The following is a 19,403-nucleotide window of genomic DNA, read 5'->3' as shown; positions in this document are numbered from 1 at the left end:
TGGGGGAGGACAGGACCTCATCCCTTTGCTCCTCTGTTGCCTGTGAAGCCTAGCTGGGTGTTTCCTCCGGAAGTGCCAGTGGCCATGCCCAGCCTCCTCTGGGTTGTCTCCTTGGAGTAGGTGGTATGTGGCTGGGACTCAGATGGGGGGTGCCTGCCTTCTTCTTACCTGGTGATCCCGGACATGGCCCTACCTGCAGGGAACACCCAGGCTACTGGGGAGGGGCCCCATAGAAGGGTCACCTGCTGTGTTATGTGAGTGGGTGGCTACGTGGTGCTTGGAGCAGGGCACCTCTCTCTATCTGGTCCCCAGCTGCTTCCTCATAGACTTCTGTCCTGGGTGCACAGTACACTTTCTGTCCCCGTCTTTAAACTTAGCTACACATCCTGCAGGCTTCCCTGGTGGCTCAGATGGTAAAGAATTTGCCTGCAACGCATGAGACCTGAGTTCGGTCCCTGGGTTGGAAAGATCCCCTGGGAGAGGAGAATGGCAACCCACTCCCATATTCTTGCCTGGAGAATTCCATGGACAGAGGACCCTGGCAGGCTACAGTCCATGGGGTTGCAAAGTTGGACAGTAGTAGTGACTACTACTTTTACTTTGACCCATCCTGCAAGCAGCAGGGTGACTGTGCCTGTCCCACCCCACCAGCCACCTCTTCACTGGCCTCAAGCCTTCTTCTTGGGGCCCTCGCATATGCTGTTCCTAGAACACTTTCCCTGCAGGTTCCTGGCAACATGGCATTACAAGGGCCTCCTGGATCTTCCACATTTCCCTGTTGGGGTGCTGTGTGGAATTGGAAGTAACAACCCTTAGGTGGCACTTAACAGTCAGTCCCTTTCATCCCTCTTCCCCTGGGAGGGTCTCTTCCTCCCTAGAGTCCTTGGGTGGCCTTCAGAGGCTGGGGCAGGGCAGCATGGATGGAGGTGGCATGTAGAAGCATAGAAATAGGAGCTTTATTCTCTAATGTGCATCCAGCAAGTTCCTTACACAATCAAGGAAATGGTTTCTCTTTCGGCCACCTGACACTCTTTATCAAAAGAAAATCCGTCCTGCTTGGGCAGAAGCTGCCCTGAACAGCATTCTGGACCCAAAGCAAAGGGTAGTGGGAAGAGGAGCAGACATATCCCTCAGAGCTCCCTCAGTGCCCAGGCACCCTCGGCCACTTGGGACAGCTGTGAGGGGGTGCAGCACAGAGCAGCATTCCCGGATGCCCACACACAGCTACACAGCCAGCCTGGCAAGACCTGGAGAAATGGGCGAATGGGGGGTGGCCAGGACCTGCTAGTCAGGGCGTCAGTGTTCAGCATCCATGGCATCCAAGTACTTGGCTTCAATGATTTGGGGCAGCACGTTGTAGCTGCGGGGAGGAGGACCAGGCAGGAAGATAAGCATTGGGGCAGGGAGGAGTAGGCAGAGAGCAGCCATTCCAGCCCACCCTCTCCCACCCCGCTGAGTCTTTTCTGCCGCTGTCCGCCCTCCGTACCGAATGGGGATCATGGCAATCATGATGAGGGGAAAGACCATCTTCATGTAGAGCAGTGGGCTCATGCCAAAGGCACAGAGCAGCAGCAGCTGCAGGACCTGCAGGCCTGTGAAGTAGTGGATCTTCCTCTGGGGCACCCTCCGGATGTAGTGGGTGGGTGGGTATGACGTCTGTGGGTGGCAGGGACCAGGTGTGGGCACGTCTGGAGCCAGATCCCCCTCCCCTACCCCCACTCTCAGGGCCACTCACCTGGTCCTTGAGCAGCAGCACCATGCGCTGAAACAGCTGGTTGCCGTCGATGGAGGTGAGCGCGAGGTAGAGGAAGAGGCCGTAGAGCACAGGCTTGGGGATCCACTGTAGTGGGAAGGGCAGCAGCAGGAGGGAGAAGCCCACCAGGATGCTGGCACCCAGGGAGGTCAGCCGTGTCTCCTTCACGTTCACAATCCTATGAGGGTCCAGTGCATTGAGTCACTCTGGCCTGGTCCACGGGGCTGTGTCCATCCCAGGTCACATGTTTACCAGGCTCTGTCATTTCTGGGCCCTTGTCCCCCAAGCCAGTATCCCTCCTTAAGTCCCATGTGGCCCAGGGCTGCCCCCCACCTCAGGGCCCTCATGACACTGGCCTCACGTCTCGAGGGGCCCTCCTCACACTCACGTCTCGTAAATGTGCCCGTTCTCCACATGCTCCTCCACCAAAGCCAGTGCTCGCACGTGCAGCAGGGAGTGGGGGTAGGCAGCGTGGATCCAGGGCAGCCCAAACAGAGACAGCCCAGTATTGATGATGGCGATGAGCAGGAGGTCCCAGTGGTAGGCAGTGCCCTTCACCAGCCTGCAGCGGGCGGGGTCACATATGGCCAGAGCCCTCTTGGCCCCTGGAAGGTTGGGCACATGCTCAGCCCTCCATGCCCAGCCCTGCAAACCTGTTCTGTGGGGCGTTGGCCAAGGCAGCCACCAGGTTCTGCTCTATGAAGAAGAGCATGGAGAGGAGGAAGCCGAGGCCCATGGCGCTGCTGATGGCCACCAGGGATAGCGAGTGCATCTCGGCTATCTCGAACAGGCTGTTACTCGGGCTGTAGCGAAACTTGACCACTGCAGTAGGGTACAGGCCCCTGCTCAAGCTTGCATCCCCCACAGAGCAACCCACCCCATCCCACCCTACGGCTGGTCCTAACTTACTCTTAATCTCCTGGAAGCCGTAGGAAGAGATGAGAGAGAAGGTAAGCACCGAAATGGGCAAGGCGCAGTCTGACAGGAGCTCACGCACATAGGGGTTCAGGTAGGGGCTACGGAGGCAGGTGAGTGTCAGTGTGGCGTAGGGGCTTGTGTTCCCCTCACCCGAGAGGGCACCCCTCACCTCTTCTTCAACTGGTAGAGGGTGTAGCTCAGCCAGAGCGTGCCCAGCATGATAAGAAGGCTGAGCACAGCCGTATCCCGGGCCAGGGGCTCGGGGTCCTGGCTGCCCGTTGAAGTTAGCTCCGGTGGGCTGGTCAGAAAGCTGGTGTTGAGGGCAGTGTGGAGGCTACTGTTGAGGCCCAGCAGGCTCACCAAGGAGGGCTCATCTTTGAAGAGTGCAGCGTCATGGCCATAGTAGTACTTCTGGAAGACTATGGATACAGACCATCAGAATTCAGCCATCTGGGCTCTGGGAGCCTGGGCCTAGCAACTTCCTCCTGGATGTGGGCGGAAGGAGCCCTGAGGGGAGAAAGGGATTCTGGGTGGAAAAGGGGAGAGCTGGCCTTCTGTCAGCCAGGATTCCTCAAGCTGCCTGTCTACCCACCACCCCACACCCTGCCCTTTGTCCATTTCTGGCAGCGAATCCTGCCTGGCCCAGAGCCTCTGATCCTGCCTAGGACAGCTCTGTCACCTGCTAATTGCTGCGCTTTGTCAATCATGACTCCCGTCGCACCCTGGACTGTGGAAGCAGCCTTAGCTTGCATGCTTCTTGGCTACCCTGCCACAGTCTATACCCCCATCTCAACTCAGCTTCCCCTGCAGCAGGTGGCCACTGGCTGTATAATACTCACTTTTGACTGTGCCCTTGATAGCATCTAGGACGAACGTGATAGAAATGAACAAGGCAATGATCTCCTCTGTTGACCTGCCAGCAGAAGGTATGTCTCATAAGATGGGGTGAATTGTAGAGGGTGGGTTTCCCCAAGCCTTGGCATGGCTCCTACCCTCCTGCATGAAGAGGGCCAGGGCCCCAGGCTAGGGCCCCAGGCTTTCCCCTTGGGGTAGTGATATGGTAGGGGCACTGCATCTTATCTAGGGTTACAGGGCCTTGGAGGGTGGCATGGAAGCTGACCCACGTCCCTGGCCTTGGTCTCCCTCCTGCTTGAAAGTCCCAGGAGCTTAGGGAAGGCTCTGTTACCTCTTGAAAAGACTCATGACCAGGCTGAGGTTGAAGAGGGCATAAAGCGTGAGGAAGAAACTGTTCCACAGGCCTGTCCACGCATAGAAGGTACTGAAGTCCAGATTATAGTCATCGCAGATGCCACGGATCACTGCGGGCAGCGGGACAGGAGTGAGCAGTCAGGGCCGGGTGGGGGCAGGGACCCCAGGACCCATCTCCCCGCTCTCGCCCCCGCTGCACCGTTGATGTAGAGGGCCAGGGGCGCGGTCGTCAGCAGCACCACCAGTGGCTGCCCAGAGAAGAGCGCGTACAGGAGGCCTCCGATGCCCTGCCCGGCCACGGTCTTCTGCACGTCTGAGGAAGTGAGGGTCAGGGGGCACCACGGCCCTGGCCCCCCAGCACTCCCCGCTAGCCTCCGACCCCTCACCGATGGCTCCACTTGTGTTCTCGTCATTGAGGGACCCAAAAGCAATCGTGGGCAGAAGGCAGGCGAAGTAGAGGAACAGGGTGGTGGTGATGTATTTGCCCACAGCCTTGTTTTTCCCGATGATGCCTAAGAAAGGGAGACGGGATGGAGTGTACTGGGGACGCAGGCCAGGCCGGGGGCCTGAGCTACAGGCCAAGCTCTGAGAGGTCAGGGACACTTACCGTCGGTGAAGTCCAGAGGGTACACGGGGAACCTGCGGGCGATGTCCTCCTGGATGCCCTTCCCCATGGGGAGGAAGTCCTTCTGCCGTGGGGGCTGGGAAGAGGACATGCCCATCAGCCCTGTGCCCTTGCCCCGGGCTACCCGCCCAGGCCCTGTCTGCCCTGCACCTGTGGGTGTCTGACGATGCAGATGGAGCTCGTGCTGTAGTCCATGCTGACACTCGGACAGTGGCTCATTACGGTGAGCAGCTGTCTCTGATGGACCAGGGCCTCTTTGAATTCCTCCTCTGTGCGGGTCTTCAGGAGCTTCTGGCGGAAAGCGATGTCTAACATCATGGTGGCAAATGTGCGCCCCACTTCAGTGGCGGTCTTGGTGCTTTTCTGGGGGTGGGGCGAGAGAGTCACATCTGTAGCCACTGCAGAGCAGAGGGCACCCTCCCCAGCCCTGGCCACTCTCTCTCCCCATGATCCAGGTGTAGTCCCCCAATATTCACACACAGTGGATCCTGCCACGGTTGCCACCAGGTCAGCAGATCACTAGACTACCACTGACCTAGTATTTTTCTTACAAACTCAGGTTAAATCTGCGTAATTGTGGATAATGAAATCCTGACGATGGAAAAAAAATGTTTGCTCAGCTACTTTTCACCTGGGGTGTTTGCACTGTTTGCTGCTTTATCTGATTTTCAGAGGGGTTCCAGGCCATCTAGCCTTCTCCCTCTTGCCTGGCCAAGGTCAGCCCTGTCTGTGAACTCCGTGTCCAGCCTCCACCACAGCAGCCTGTCTCACTTCGACAACTCTGGCCCCTAGGAGCGGCATCCTTCCCTCTGGGTTGCCCAAAGCTGCGTCCCAGGCCTGCACCTGCGGCGTGCCCACTGCTTTCTGGTAGCTTTAGAACAGGCCTGTTCTCCCGAGGCGGAGCCAGGTGTTGGGCTGGCTGGCGCGTCACAAGGTGCCAGTCTAGCCACTCAGCCCTAGGGATTCTGCTTTTTCCAACTGTTGGCCACCTGTCAGCTGTTACTCCTCTGACCCATGAGATGCCTGCTGCCCTCAATGCTCTTCCTCTGTTCCCAGCACAGTAACATCTAGAGAGATTCGCAGTGTGTCTATGATCCCATTAGCACCCCTATGCATAGAGAAAGCCTGGGGAGGGGCCATCTGAAGCCATCTGAGGCAAGGGCAGAATCATCAAAAAGCCAATGGAGGCTTAAGCATTAAGGCCCTTCCCAAGCCTGGAGAGAGGGACCCTTGCCATTTTCTACTCAAAATTTTTAAATCCTCTCCCATAAAAGAAGATTCCCCAAATTGTATGTCTCAGCCCCTACAAAAGTGAGATAACCTACCCCTGGCCAGGGGGTAAACAGCCCAGGAAAAAGTGGGACTCTGGTCAACAAATCACAGTCAGCTGATTAGAAGTCAGCATCCTGCAGGCCAAAGAAAGGCCCCTGGTTTGAACAGTAATACTTTTAACGAGTATCTCTTTTCAGTCAGGAAGGAAATATCATCTTTTGGGCAACTTCTGGGGAAATCAGGGCTTGATGAGGACCTAGCAAGTATTCTTCAGATAAACCCAGGGATGAACAGATAGGGTGAGAATGTAGCCTTCGGAGGCCAATTCTGTAGGCCCCCTGCACTGGGAGAGATGCCCCCAGGGAGAGGGCAGGGTAACCTGGTACCCTCTTTCCCAGGAAACAGAGCCACCCGAAACCCCTCCTCACCATCTTGGGTGGGGCCAGCACCAGGATGACAAACCGCACCTCACAGGAATTCTCCCCCCAGTTCTGTGGGCGGTCCAGGCGGCTGATGCACACGTGTCGCCTCAGCAGGGCCTTGGAGGTACAGCTGGTGGGGCAGGGAGGGCACACGGCACATGGCTGCCATCCTTGGGAGCTGGGGCTCCACCCCTGCCACCCAGAACTCCCAACTATGACCTCAGTGACCTCTGTTGAGGAAAAAAGACCAGATGGGATGAATTCCTCACTCTCCCCGAGACTGAGCAGGCCAGCCTCCACTACTGGATGCCTGTCTCTGAGGTGACGTGGGGAGGCCACCATGGTGGCCTGGCAACTCACAGGATGCAGATCCATGACTGCTGGTATTGTACCCCCGTTACTGTGGCAGTGACCCCTTGGATGGTGTCCGACAGCAGGTGAACTGCTAACAAAGTGCACAGTCAGATGGTCTACCTCCCTGACCTCCTGCCCAGGCCAAGAGACACGCCTTACCTTTGCCCTCCATGGGAGCCCCTGCGTCAGTGAAGAGCATGGCCGTGAGCAGGTCCAGGTTGCAGTCTGGCTCCGTGTTGTAGGGGTTTTGGGCTAAGCGGGACAGCATAGCCCGCAGCACGTCATCCAGGGAGGTGGCCGTTTCGTCCAGGATGATTCTGGCCCGTGCCAGGAAGCCATCTAAGTCCCGGTGTGCACGGATCTCTTCCTCAAAGTTCTTTAACTTCAGGTACTGTGGGGACCCCGTGCACAGAACCAGACAGGCCCATAAATAAGACCCTCTGTCCTTGCCTGGACCCCTCCATTGTGACAGACCCTGGCTGACACCCCCTTCCCAGAGAGAAGGCCAGTGTGGTCGGCCCCAGGCTAATATGAGCTCTCTCAGGGAAGCGACCACCTCCACCCCCAGCTAGCGGCCTGGAACCAAATGTTTCCCATCCAGCCAATGGGCTGCTCACCTTGCGGGAGGTGTGTAGGAGCCCATAGCCGCCAGGTGATTCACTCTCTGCTAGAGGAAAGCGGGAGGGCTCAGGGTGCTGCCCCAGCCCTTCAGGTCTCCTTGGTGAAGTGGGCCGTATCTGTTCAGTCCCCAGTCCCGTGCATGCCCCCCCCCAACCTGTCCCTGCCACAACCCCCATACCAGACTGGGTAGGCTGCACCTCGAGGTTGACGTTGACAAAAAAGCGGATGCTTTCGCCAGACACAATGGAGGAGTTGACCGTGTCGAAGGCCTCATCTCTCAGGCTCTCCTCACGGGTTTCAGAGGCATCATCTGTGTCACACTTGAGGTAGCCTGGAGCCCCAACCACCACCAAGAGAGACCCCCCCAAGAGGGCCTGGCTGTCAGTGCTACACATGGGGGAGAGGGACTCCAAGCCAAAGGAGCAGGGCCCCTGGGCTGTTCTACTGGGCGCAGTCTTGGTGAGTGGTGAGGGCGGCCTCTAGCGGCCGGGAAGGAAGCCTTGGCTCAGGTAGGCCCAATATCTGGTCCTAAGCATAGCAGCCCTGAGCATAGCAGCCAGCTGGCACCCCCTACCCAACAGTTTTCTCCAGCATTCTTCAGCTGTGGGAACCATGTACGGTTCTGTGCCATGCATATCCTTTAGCTAGAGAAAGACATGTCCGTTCCACAAACATTGGGCCAGGTACATGGTACAATGACACAGTTGAGACTGCCTGGCCACTGGCTTCCCAGAACCTCCAGGCTGTGGGACCTGGACCTGCCTGGCTCCCCAGGGAGGAGGGAGCTGTCTGGCTTCTGGGGAGGGTTGCTCCCTCCCCAGAAGCAACCCAACAGAAGCCAGAGCCCTGCAGTATACAGACCTCATTGGCACAGGAGGGTGTGAGGGGCAAAGCATTAAGGCTGAGAAGCCTTAGTCTGACATCAGACAAGGCCCAGGCAGCAGGAGAGCCAGAGAAATAGAGCCAGGGACAGAGAGGGGACAGGACCCCAGAAGGAGGCCTCATCTCACGCCTTGGGACCCCAGAGCACAGAGCCTGCTGCCCTTTCTTTTGGTCTGCCTCTCAGTTCCTGCAACTGCTCCCCAGCACAGGCTCCCTCCTATAGGAAGCCGCCTGGCTGACACGCTGCTCTGAGCCCTGCTGGGGCTTCTCACTGCCTCTGAGCCAGCCTTGCTGCTTCAGTCCAGATCCCTGGTCCCTCAGGCCCAGTCCCACCCCCACCTCAATCTCTTACTCCTCAGGCCAGGTGGCCAGCACCCCAGGCAGGCCAATTCCTGTCCTGCAAGCTGAGGGCTTCCCTCCCTGGAGGGGCTTCTTCAAGGCTCAACAGAACCTTCCTCCTCTGGCAAGTCCACTGAGGGCCCTCCCTGCCTTACTCTTGGCCTATCTGGCCCCTCTTTCTCACTATGTCCTGTGGGTCCCCTGTGGTCCACCACTTGTGATTCTCCTGGGGCCCTTGTAGGTCAGATCCCACAAACACCTAAAAACACCCATGGAGGGACAGGGAAGGGTCAGCAGCACGCCTCCACCTGCCAGGCAGTGACTCACCCTGACTCACTTCCACTCTAGTCTGCTGGTTTCCTCTTTACATCCCAGGCCCTGTTCCCCCAGTATCCTGTGCTCAGCCTGGGCTTTTTCTGGGTAGGAAGCACTAGGCCTCCCCTACCAACACCCTCATGGACTGGTGACCCCTAGGCTCCAGGTCTGCACTGCACGCAGAGCCCAGAGAAGAACTAAAGTCAAAAGACATCCTTCACCTACGTGTCATGGAGCTCATGTCCATGAAAAACACTTTCCTCCCCAGTTCTAGACCTGCTCTGCTTAGATTGCTTGGTTTCCCAGCCCCAACCTGTCCCAGCCTCTACCACCCCCACCAGCACTGTCTATTCCCCAGAATGTCCCTCACACTGCCCCACTTCTCCCCTATCCTGAGCTCAACCTAGGTCCTACCCAATAGACACCACCAGTTCACTGCAAGGCTCCTGGGACTTGCCCACCAGCAGCCTGGCACATGCCGTCATCATGCCTTGGGAACTCTATGTAGAGCACACTGCCACTCTGTCCAGGCACTGTCTCACTAAACGATGGTCAGGCCACTTCCTGAATCTGGGCACAGGAGCATGTAGCCACCCCAGACATATGGGGAAGGAGAGAGCTAGGCTGGTGCAAGCAGGGAAAATTGACATGCAGAGACTGCAATTTAGAGGGACAGTGGCAGCCCCTCCCTCACAGGGCTGGGCAGGATCTTAGGAATGTGAGCATATACAACATTTGGCCTAAAACTGGGTCAGATAACCAAAGCATTGTTAACAGCAAACCATGACATATCAGATGGTCCACATAGCCCAGGATGGGGAGCAGCTCGCTACCCCAGGACCCCCAGAGACCTGCCAGTGTCCAAGGCATTGTCAGCTGCCTCTCTGACCACACCACAACCTCCTGGAGGTAGAATCCAAAGGCATCCCAGCACCAGCAGAGGACCGTGATTACCCAGGTGGATGGACTAGGTCCCCTAAAGCCTTTTGACCAAGAAGCTCTCTACACACACCCACACCCGAAAGGCACACACCTGCATCCTCAAAGTATCCATTCTGCGACATGACAGAAGAGTTTTCTGTAAGGCAAACCAAAGAATTGTCAGCAGCTCCATGTGTCAGTTCTGGACAGCCTCTCCTCCGTATCTGCTGCCCACCCCTCACCAACCCCTGCTGAGTCTTTCTTACCCTTCCCAGAGCCCCTGGGAGAAAAAGGAGCAGGGGACAGCACTAGACAGCGGCCCCTTGAGGAGCTAGAGGAAGCCACTTCCTGTTATTCTTCAACCCATCTGCTAGGGGCTTGTCCAGGTGGGAAAGGAGGGAGGCGGGGAGATGTTCTCAGCATGTTTTCTCCAGGAATAATTAACAGTACCCCGTGAAGGAAGGAAGGATACGCTAGTTGTAGAAATCTGGAGGGAGGAGACCTGTCTGGCCACCTTCCCTGCAGAAGACAGCCTCCCTCTGTCAAGCCTTCGCTGCAAAGTCCAGAAACTGGGCTGAGGCTTTTCTTCCAGCACATCTCTTCGGCTCTCATTGTCATGTCGGTCCCTGGGGCCATCAAGACCCATCACACGTGCAGTGGCCCCTAACCTCCCGCGCCCGGGGTCACACGGGGTGACCTGGGGCAACGGCCTCCTTCCCTCAGCACCACCCACTTTCCGGGCCTCCTGGGAGGCGGAGCCGTTGGTCCTCTTGGGAGATGGCGCGGGGGCGGGGGTGGGGTGGGGCGTGCGCGCTCTTTGCGCCGGGCCCCCGGATGGATGCTCCACGCTGTTTGTGTTACTCTGTTCAAGGAAGGAAGCGACAGAAGCGGCCGCGTGCATGAGAGGAAAGAGCCTCAGACTCGGAGACCGTGGGGGTCGGGGGGAGGGGTCGTGCAGAATGCGGACGGTCTCCCGGGACAGGAGCCCGGGCGGCATGCAGAAGGGAGGCGCGGGGGCAGTAAACGTAGCAGCAGAGGCGCGGGATGGACACAGGAAGAGGGTGACGAAGCTATGGAACGGTGGGGATGGTGCACAGCCTACTCCCATGCCGCACGATTCAAGAGCACGTAAACAGTACCCCCCGTGCTGGCCCTCAGGTGTCAGAGCGGCGACCGAGAGACTGCCGTGGCCGCACAGGGGACACAGTAAGAGGCCCAGGGACCCCTAAGAGTGGGCAGGCTGCCGCGCAGCGCCGAAGGCGTCGGTAGAATGTAAAATGAGGCTTTCCGAGGGGGTGACGCCCGCCTGCGAAGACCCTGGAGCTCGAGGTGCTGGGGACCCCACAACTCCGCGCCGCTATCTGCAACACTTCCACCCTTCCCCCAGCTATCTCGTAGGTTCAAACACTGTTGTTTTAAAACGGAGTTAAGTCAAGCGCGCAGTGCCCACGAAGCCGTCCTGTGCTTCCCCAACCACCCGTGTACCCACCTGGACTTCCACTTCCTAGAGGCCGAACTCACCCCGGGCACCACCGCCCCGGCTGGAAAGCCCCCAAGACCCTCTCGCCCACTACGCCGGGGGCCGTGGAAGGCCGACGGCGTCCGCGTTCCTCCCAGCGCCTCGACGGCTCCGCTTCCCAGCCCAGCACGGCTCTGCGACGGAGACTGGACGGCCTTCCCGCCCCGGGCACCGGCCTCATGGCTGGAGATGGAACGCGCACCTGGTGCCCGCGGCCACGGCCCAGCGGTCAGACGCAGAACCGCTGCACACCCGCGCGCACGCCCCAGGTCCTCACCCGGGGCTTCGGGACCCCTACCTCGCAGTCTCCTACAGGTCGGCGGCGGGAGCCGACGACACACCCCTGGGCCCCGCCTGGGTCCTAATGCCGCGCCGACGGTCCTCCCTGGAGCTGGAGGCCGTGCTGCGCGGACCAGGGTCCCGCCCGCCCGCCCCGCGCCCTCACCCGTACTCCTTTTCACCCCGGGCGGGTTGCTCCCGGGAGCCCGCGGCCACTTAGAACGCGTAGACTGGGCTTCTTCGGGCCCTTGCGCCCGCCCAGGTGTCGCCCGGTTAGGGGCTGAGCAGGGCTGCGAAGTTTCTGCGAAGAAGCACGGTGAGCTGAGAGCCCCTCGGAGTTGAGATGGTGCGGCGGGTCCCGGTGGGGCCTCCCTCGTCTTGACATTAAGTACTAGGCCAGTCCCCTCCTCTCGGCAGGGGGCCTCCGCTGGGCCCAGCCCACCCGGGCCCCGCCCCCTCCATTCACCCTGGCTTCTCAGGCAGCAAATCCTCTTACTCCTCCTCCAGGAAGCGCACCTCGACTTTCTATACCGGCCGGTGCGCGTTCTCTGGGCTCCGCCCTGGCCGGCGGAGCCCGCCGCCCTCCCGACTCGGCGGCGTCGGGTTTGCTGGCAAAGCCCTTCACGGTTTCGCTCCTGGTCTCGTTGAGTCCTCGGCTCTCTCTTTGGTCAAGGTCTTGACTTGCAGCTTTTTTCCTTCCCAAGATGGCCCCGCCGCCCGGTTTTCTTTCCCAGACACGAGGGAGCTCAGCCCTGGGACGCGCCTTCTCCGGCGCCTGGTCCTCCTTGAGTAGGTGGGGGAGGTAGGATGCGCGCGCGTGCTTGTGCAGGGAGGCGGTGGTGCGCGCGGCCAGGCAAATCCAACCCTTCCGATGAACTCTAGGTCTGACCTTCCGCGGCTTCTCATCAAATGATTCTATAGCTCTCGGGCCCGGATTGACCCAGGAACTCTCCCCACAACGAAGTGCTAACCCCCATCCCCTCCACACTGGCTACCAGCCCGAGGAAGAGCCGCGATTTCCCCTTCTCACCTCCTGCTGGCACGGAATTCAGCCTCTGTCCCCCAGACGTTGGAAGAGGGCTGGCGAAGCAAGCAGAAAGTGATCCCACCTCTACCAGGGGGCTTCCCTGTGGCCCCCAAGGGTTCCTGGTGCGTTGGAGAAGCGCCATGCATGGATTGGGTGAGGCTGACCTGGTGTCCCCTCCCAGCGAGGTAAGAGAGCATTAGGAGCAAAGCTATGAGGTTGCTCCCCTTGGCAGATGAAGGCCTGGGGGTCAGGATGGCCCTGAGCACCCTGCTGTCCACTACTGAAGAAGATGCTCAGACCGTGCCTGGCTCGGGGTTGGCCACGTGCTGCTCTGGTTGTGGTGAGCAGACTAGGCAGAGACTCGAGATCCTCTCTGCTCTGGGGTACCTTCTCCACACAGCCATGGGACTTTCTCTAGATGCCCTTTAGCTATACGCCAGCCCGCGGCACAGACTCCCCCAGCCCCAGGAGTAGGGGATGGAGATTTGAGGGGGGCTGACGACAGGCAGGCTGACTGTCAGGGAGGAGAGCTCCATGTGGGAGGTGCAGAGGCTGGACCCCTGAAAAGCCACTCGTTATGCCCTCAACCCCTCTCACCTCAGAATGCCTGGGCTTCTACATCTACCTCTCCGTATCACCAGCCTCTCCCAAACACCTGGACCTTCCAACCCAGCTGTTCCAGGAGGCAAACCTAGAATGTAGGGGCCACCTCTCATCCCCTCCTGCAGCCTCCTCCCTCATCTGAGGCCTCACCACTGAGATCACTGAGGAAACAGGAGCCCCCGGTCAATATCTCCCCCAGGGGCCTATGGACCAGACTCACAGAAACTGACACAGACCCCTTCTGACCCCTTCTCTACCACAGCCTCCTGTGCTCTGCCCTTGTGGTTTCCATTCCCCCGTTGTCCTGGAGAGAGCCGCTGGCTCCCCTACACTCCTGCTGCAGAGCAAGAAGCTGTTTCCTTTAGTCTTCCCAGCTGCCTCCTGTCCACTGTGGATCAGAGGCTGAGATGCCTCAGGTCTCCCCCGTCTCCTCTCCCCTCACCTCCACACCTCTGTGCCCCACTGGGTCCTTACACAGGTAGTTTAGGGACTCAGACATAAACACACACATTCCTTCTCATTCCCATCCTCAAGATCTCAGACTTTACTGGGCTGTGGACACAACCTTGAGTTCTGAGTTCCACAAGGCGCTTAATGGCTTTCTGAAGTATTTCAACTGAGTTTTCTCCTTTAGCCACTATAATTTTTTTAAATTTATTTTTGGCTGCGCTGGGTCTTCCTTGCTGTGCGGGTTTTTCTCTAGTTGTAGAGAGTGGGGGCTACTCTCCAGCTGTGGTGCACAGGCTTCCCATTGTGGTGACTTCTCGTTGCGAAGCATAGGCTCTAGGGTACGTGGGCTTCAGTAGTTGTGGCACTTGGGCTTACTTGCTCCGTGGCATGTGGGATCTTCTCAGATCAGAGATTGAACCCATGTCTCCTGCATTGGCAGGCAGATTCTTTACCACTGAGTAACTAGGTAATCCCTTCTCTCCTCACCTCCTCAGACCTAAGAGTGTTGGCCAGCTCTGGATCTTCCCCTGGATCCATGATGCCTGTTACCGAGCTCCTGGCTTGAACATGACATAGCCTACTTACCCTCTGTCCCCAACCTGGATGACAAATTGGGAATTCAAATGAAATTCAGGGAAAATAGAGCTCCTGAGTCCACTATTCACCACCATCTATCTGGCTGCCCTGGACCCAACTCATCCACAGATCCATGAGTAAGTTCTGTTAGGTTTACCTTCAAAATAGAGCTCAGTTCTGTGTTTGCACATCATCCTTCATCTGGCCCTCTGACTTGCCCCCACCCACCATCCATTCTCTGCCTCCAATGGCTTCTCATGGCATTTAGGAAATAAATAAAAGCAAACACTCTGCTATGGCCCAGGGGAACAGGGGTGTGGGTTAGGGAGTGCTGTACAAGCTGGCACCTGCCTGTTTCCTATCTCATCCCAGACTTCTGCTCTCAGTTCAGTTCAGTTCAGTCGCTCGGTCATGTTTGACGACCCCATGGACTGCAGCACACCAGGCTTCCCTGTCCATGACCAACTCCCGGGGCTTGCTCAAACTCGTGTCCGTCGAGTCAGTGATGCCATCCAACCATCTCATCCTCTGTCGTCCCCTTCTCCTCCTCTCAGGAGGGCACTGTTCCAGCCACGTGGCTGCCAACAATTCCTCCAACACAACTGGCCCCTACCTGCCTCCAGGCCTGGAGAGTCTGAGTGTCTGGAAGATGTGTCATGTCCACCGCTCTTATCATGGTTCAGTTCCTCCTTCAGCTCACATCATCTAAAGTTCATTCCTGTTTCCTTCCACCACAGATCCTTATGACCCCTAACTGTAGCACACGCTTCTTTATTCTTCTTACTTTGCTGCCTGGTCCATCTTCCAGGTTAGACTGTGATCTCCTTGAGAGCAGTTGTATGGTAATCTTTCATCAGCAAAACACTGGTGTAGTAGATGCTCAATAAATACATGACATATTGAACACATGACCAACACCTGGATCCATACACAGTTCCTGGAAATTTTCAAGCCGTGAAGCCCCCAGATGACCTCTTTAGCCTTCATCCTCTACTCCCACTCACATTTTCCAGCCAGATATTCCTGACTCCCTCTGCCTCCTTCCTGTAACTTGGACTCTTTAGATGTCACCAGGTCCTTGTTTTTCTACTTCCAGTCTGCCCTGTCCCACTGCCCTCACCTTCCTTGAACCCTTGGCAAGCATGGCTTCCCACATCTACAGCCTCAGGCTTTCCCTGGAGTCACAAGCCTCTTGGGGCTCCTTGCTGCCCACGGCAGGCAGCCTTGACCAGCATTCCCAGCCCCTCACAGCCCTTCTCTCAGCTGTGGCTGCACCACCTCCTCACTGTTCCTGGGAGGAGAGACGCTGCTCCCACACTAAGCCTCCAGTGGTGCTGGAGGGGCTGAGGGAGAGACTAGGGCCTCCCTGCTCTCCTGGGGGACCTCTCCACGCCCCTGGGTAGGTGAGAGGAAGACCCTTGGTGCTCAAATAACATAGCTTGATGCCTTTTTCCTCTACTGAGGGAGTTGCCATCTACCTCAGGAAGATCCAAGTTCCTATAAGGGCAGCCAGGAAGGCAAGGAGCTCTGTGGAGGGCCAGAAGAACCTGTTCCCCTCAGGACAACATTCCTCTGTGCCCTTGCCATCCCGCCCCCCCATACTCGAGAGTCAGAATCTAGTGCCATTCAGCAGGCTGTTGAGCAGGAAGGTTCCAGAGCTGCCCCATTGCCTTCATGCCTTCTGACCTTGGTTCCAGTTCTGCAGCCCAGCTTCTCAGCCAAAAAACTCCTAGCAGACAGATACCACTTCTCCTCCTCCTTCTCCAGGGTATCCCTACAGGGGTCCAGGAATCTGTATTCCCAGCAGAGCTGGGCCCCAAAATTCCCCACTCTCATCTATCCTCAGGCCCCACTTCATTTGGACCCTATCACCAGGCACCTAAGTCCTTCCAGGTGGCCTGTCACCCTTCTGGCCATCACTGCCCTCCTTAGCCTTTATGTGTGCCCCACGTCCTCCTTATCCATGGTTCTCATTCTCATTGACCCCCTGTGTCAAGGAGCTGCCCAATGTTCTGCTTCAAGCTCATCATTCAGGGCTGACACTGCCTGTGGCACCACTTCGGCTGCCTTTCAAGTGACCTACAGCTCCTGGTAGGAAGCGCCCCTAAGGAAGCTGGATGCGTAGAAAAGTGAGTGGGGAAGGCACAGGACAGAACCCTTGGGCAAGATGTCCAGCCTCTTTGTGTCTCTGACCCTTTTTACCTATAAAAGAGGTTGAAATTGAATCTTTTTAAAATTAATTTTTATTGGAGTATGGTTGACTTACAATGTTGTGTTAGTTTCTGCTGTACAGCAAAGTGAATCAGTTTATGTATATATAGACCCACTGTGTTTCAGATTCTCTTCCTATTATAGGTCATTACAGAGTATTCGTGCTTAGTCATGTCCAACTCTCTGCAACCGCATGACTGAAGCCTGATGGGCTCCCCTGTCCATGACGTTTCCCAGGCAAGAATACTGGCGTGCATTTCCTTCTCTAGGGGAATCTTCCCTACCCAGGGAGCAAATCCATGTCTCCTGAATTGGCAGGCAGATACTTTACTACTGAGCCACCTTGGAAACCCAGATTTTTATTAGTTATCTAGAAACTGCATGTTTTTAGTAGAAAATTCCATGAATTTCTGGTTATCAAACCATCTTTTCTCTTCCTGTTGTCTTTATTTTGCTATTATTTGTACATTCACCCAGGCATGAAATTTCAGAGTAAAGATGTAAAGGTCTTAAAAATTTGAAGCTATGAAGGAAAAAAGTTAAACTTCTTTACTGGTATGGGAAAAACAGTAGTAATGGTAGGATGTAAATACAGTTAACTTTATTTGGTTAGCTTTTTTTTTCAGATTTATTATTATTTATCAGTTTGATGTAAAATTTGTTGACCTTGATACAATTTTTTTTTATTTTTATTTTTATTTTTTTTTTAGAAGAATCAGAGGCACAGTACAAAGAACAAACTTATGACTGCTTTGCCCGCAAGAGACAGAGGGCTTGACAGTTTGGCTTATAGAATTTGCTTTGGGATTTATTTTTTTTTTTTTTTTTGCCAATTAAATGAAATCAATTTATAAGTGAAAATATGTACCATGAGGTACTTTAGTTATTTTCAGTATTCATCCCACTTGCATAATATCTAAGACAGAACTATGTCATACCATATTCTTTTTTTTTTTTTTCTGAAAAATTTCACAATATAATGTTGATAGTTTACCATGAAGAAATTAAGAAAAGAGAATAGTTTCTAATGTTTATCCATGTATTGACTGTTCGTAGTGCTCTTTACTCCTTCCTGTATTTCCAAGTTTTGTTTTGATATTATCATCATTCATAAAGGACTTTATCGTTTTTTATAGCTCGTGCATGCTTCCTTAGCTTTCATTTCTCTGAAGGTGTTTTCACCCCCATTTCAAAAGATACTTTCAATGAATATCTATTACAGAATTGACAGCTTTAATTTTTCAGCACTTTATTTTTTTTTATTTGATAAATTTAACGCCTTTTATTGCCATACCTCATTTTACTGTGCTTTGCTTTAGTGAACTTTATAGATACATGTTTTTTTTTTTTTTTTTTTTGTTAATTTTCTGTTTAGTTGATCTATCCATAAGTGTGAGTGGGGTATTAAAGTCTCCCACTATTATTGTGTTATTGTTAATTTCTCCTTTCATACTTGTTAGGATTTGTCTGACATACTGCGGTGCTCCCATGTTGGGTGGATATATATTTATAATTGTTATATCTTCTTCTTGGATTGATCCTTTGATCATTATGTAGTGACCTTCTTTGTCTCTTTTCACAGCCTTTGTTTTAAAGTCTAATTTATCTGATACGAGTATTGTGACTCCTGCTTTCTTTTGGTCCCTATTTGCATGAAAAATCTTTTTCCAGCCCTTCACTTTCAGTCTGTATGTGTCCCCTGTTTTGAGGTGGGTCACTTGTAGACAACATATGTAGGGGTCTTGTTTTTGTATCCATTCAGCCAGTCTTTGTCTTTTGTGATACAATTTTTTAACCTAGTCATTTTGGCTCATTAGTTTAGCCATGTAAAGTCCTGGGCAAAACAGGAATAATTTGTGGATAAACAAATTTATTTTTTCTTCAGATTTTTGGAGAATGAAACAAAAAAGTTTTGGAGTTGTTTCAGAAAGTTGGGGTTTTTTCCACTTTGGCTTTTTCCACTTCTACCTTAAGATCATCCCCTTGGCTCTTGTCTCATTAGTCATCTCATCTGTCAACCGTTCCTTCAGAATCACTCTCTAATTGGTCTACTTCTTACCCCACCAATGAGTCGCATTACAGTCTAAATGATCTTTCTTTTTTTGGTCGAATGAGTTCCCTGGCCAGGAATTGAGCCTGGGCCATGGCGGTGGAAGTGCAGAATCCTGTCTTTTAATTAAGGGGAGAAAAAAAAATGTTATCAAACAGGTTCCCATGGAATACTGATGTCCCTGGGTATCCAGAGGCAGTAGAGAGCTTTTCTCCATCTTCGGGGTCGGCGGGGGTGGGGGGCGGGCACGCAAATATCTTAGTGAATAGATGTTTTCAAATGTCTTTTAGTTTTAAAAAACGTTGTAAACGTCACTACTCTTAATCAAGATTATAAGTCACTACTACCAATCATCACCACAGCAACAAACAACTGTTTGCTATCACTTGTACTGGAAAAGACTAGCAGAAAGCAAAACATTTTAAATCCAATAGATATCTGGTTTTAACAGAAAAGCTCAGAAATAGCCTCCAGCTGGATGTGCAGTGCTGATCCTACACTGCACATCCAAAGAAGGGGAGCAAACCCTTCTTTGGGGAATCCAGCTCCCAAATGATGTTGGGGGCCCTCATACATGTGCAGTGACCCTTGGCCAGGCCCATCAGTGACTCCTGACCACTGACTGATTCAGGGATGAGAATATGACCCCAGATTTTGGGGTTGCCTCTGGAGAGGGAGGCTGGGTCTTGCCTTAGGGTATTGAGCTTGTTAGTGGCATAGAGGAAGCTTACTGCCAGCAGAGAAATCACTAAAGATGGAAAGGACTCTGATGACATGAGACCAGCTGAACTTGAAGCTGGTACTACCCTGGACTCCTTATAGAGCAAGCAAGCCATTCCATCATGAACTGGCAGTAGGGTCATAGTGAGATTTTCTTTGGGCTGTTCCCTAGATTATATGATAGAAATGAACACATCAGCATTCCTCTGTGCTCCTCACAGTGATTTTTTAGCAGTTCCACCTTCTGCTCCAAACCACTTTCCACATGTCTGTCCCACCATGACGCCCTGATTCTGGGACTCTGGCTTGGTCAAGCATGCCCCTAGGGTTCAGTTCA

General features: G+C 54.5%; 1 protein-coding gene across 1 annotated transcript; it reads right to left on the bottom strand.

The window, feature by feature from the left end:
- Positions 1-1,237: 1,237 nt before the first annotated feature.
- SLC4A11 (solute carrier family 4 member 11) lies at positions 1,238-10,277 on the bottom strand. Its single transcript, XM_014477633.2, has 20 exons — positions 10,082-10,277; positions 9,744-9,788; positions 7,353-7,505; positions 7,171-7,217; positions 6,713-6,944; positions 6,560-6,641; positions 6,206-6,329; positions 4,656-4,868; positions 4,488-4,581; positions 4,267-4,392; positions 4,080-4,193; positions 3,858-3,990; positions 3,511-3,584; positions 2,841-3,090; positions 2,663-2,769; positions 2,407-2,575; positions 2,142-2,315; positions 1,736-1,931; positions 1,487-1,656; positions 1,238-1,360 (listed from the first exon to the last, which is right to left on the bottom strand). Exons 1-20 carry the CDS (start codon positions 10,275-10,277, stop codon positions 1,297-1,299), a joined length of 2,763 nt encoding a protein of 920 aa, XP_014333119.2. The 3' UTR covers positions 1,238-1,296.
- Between the last annotated feature and the right edge of the window lie 9,126 nt (positions 10,278-19,403).

The sequence above is a fragment of the Bos mutus genome, chromosome 13, assembly GCF_027580195.1.
Source record: "Bos mutus isolate GX-2022 chromosome 13, NWIPB_WYAK_1.1, whole genome shotgun sequence".
NCBI lineage: Eukaryota > Metazoa > Chordata > Mammalia > Artiodactyla > Bovidae > Bos > Bos mutus.
The sequence above is the reverse complement of the archived record's forward strand: the minus strand, read 5'-3'. Positions and strand labels throughout refer to the sequence as shown.

Coding starts and splice junctions, on each gene's coding strand:
- SLC4A11 (XM_014477633.2), bottom strand. CDS start 10,277: ATGGGTCTTGATGGCCCCAGGGACCGACATGACAATGAGAGCCGAAGA. Junction 6,642..6,712: donor GGCTCCCATGGAGGGCAAAG/GTAAGGCGTGTC, acceptor CTTTGTTAGCAG/TTCACCTGCTGTCGGACACC. Junction 4,393..4,487: donor CCCTCTGGACTTCACCGACG/GTAAGTGTCCCT, acceptor TCCCTTTCTTAG/GCATCATCGGGAAAAACAAG.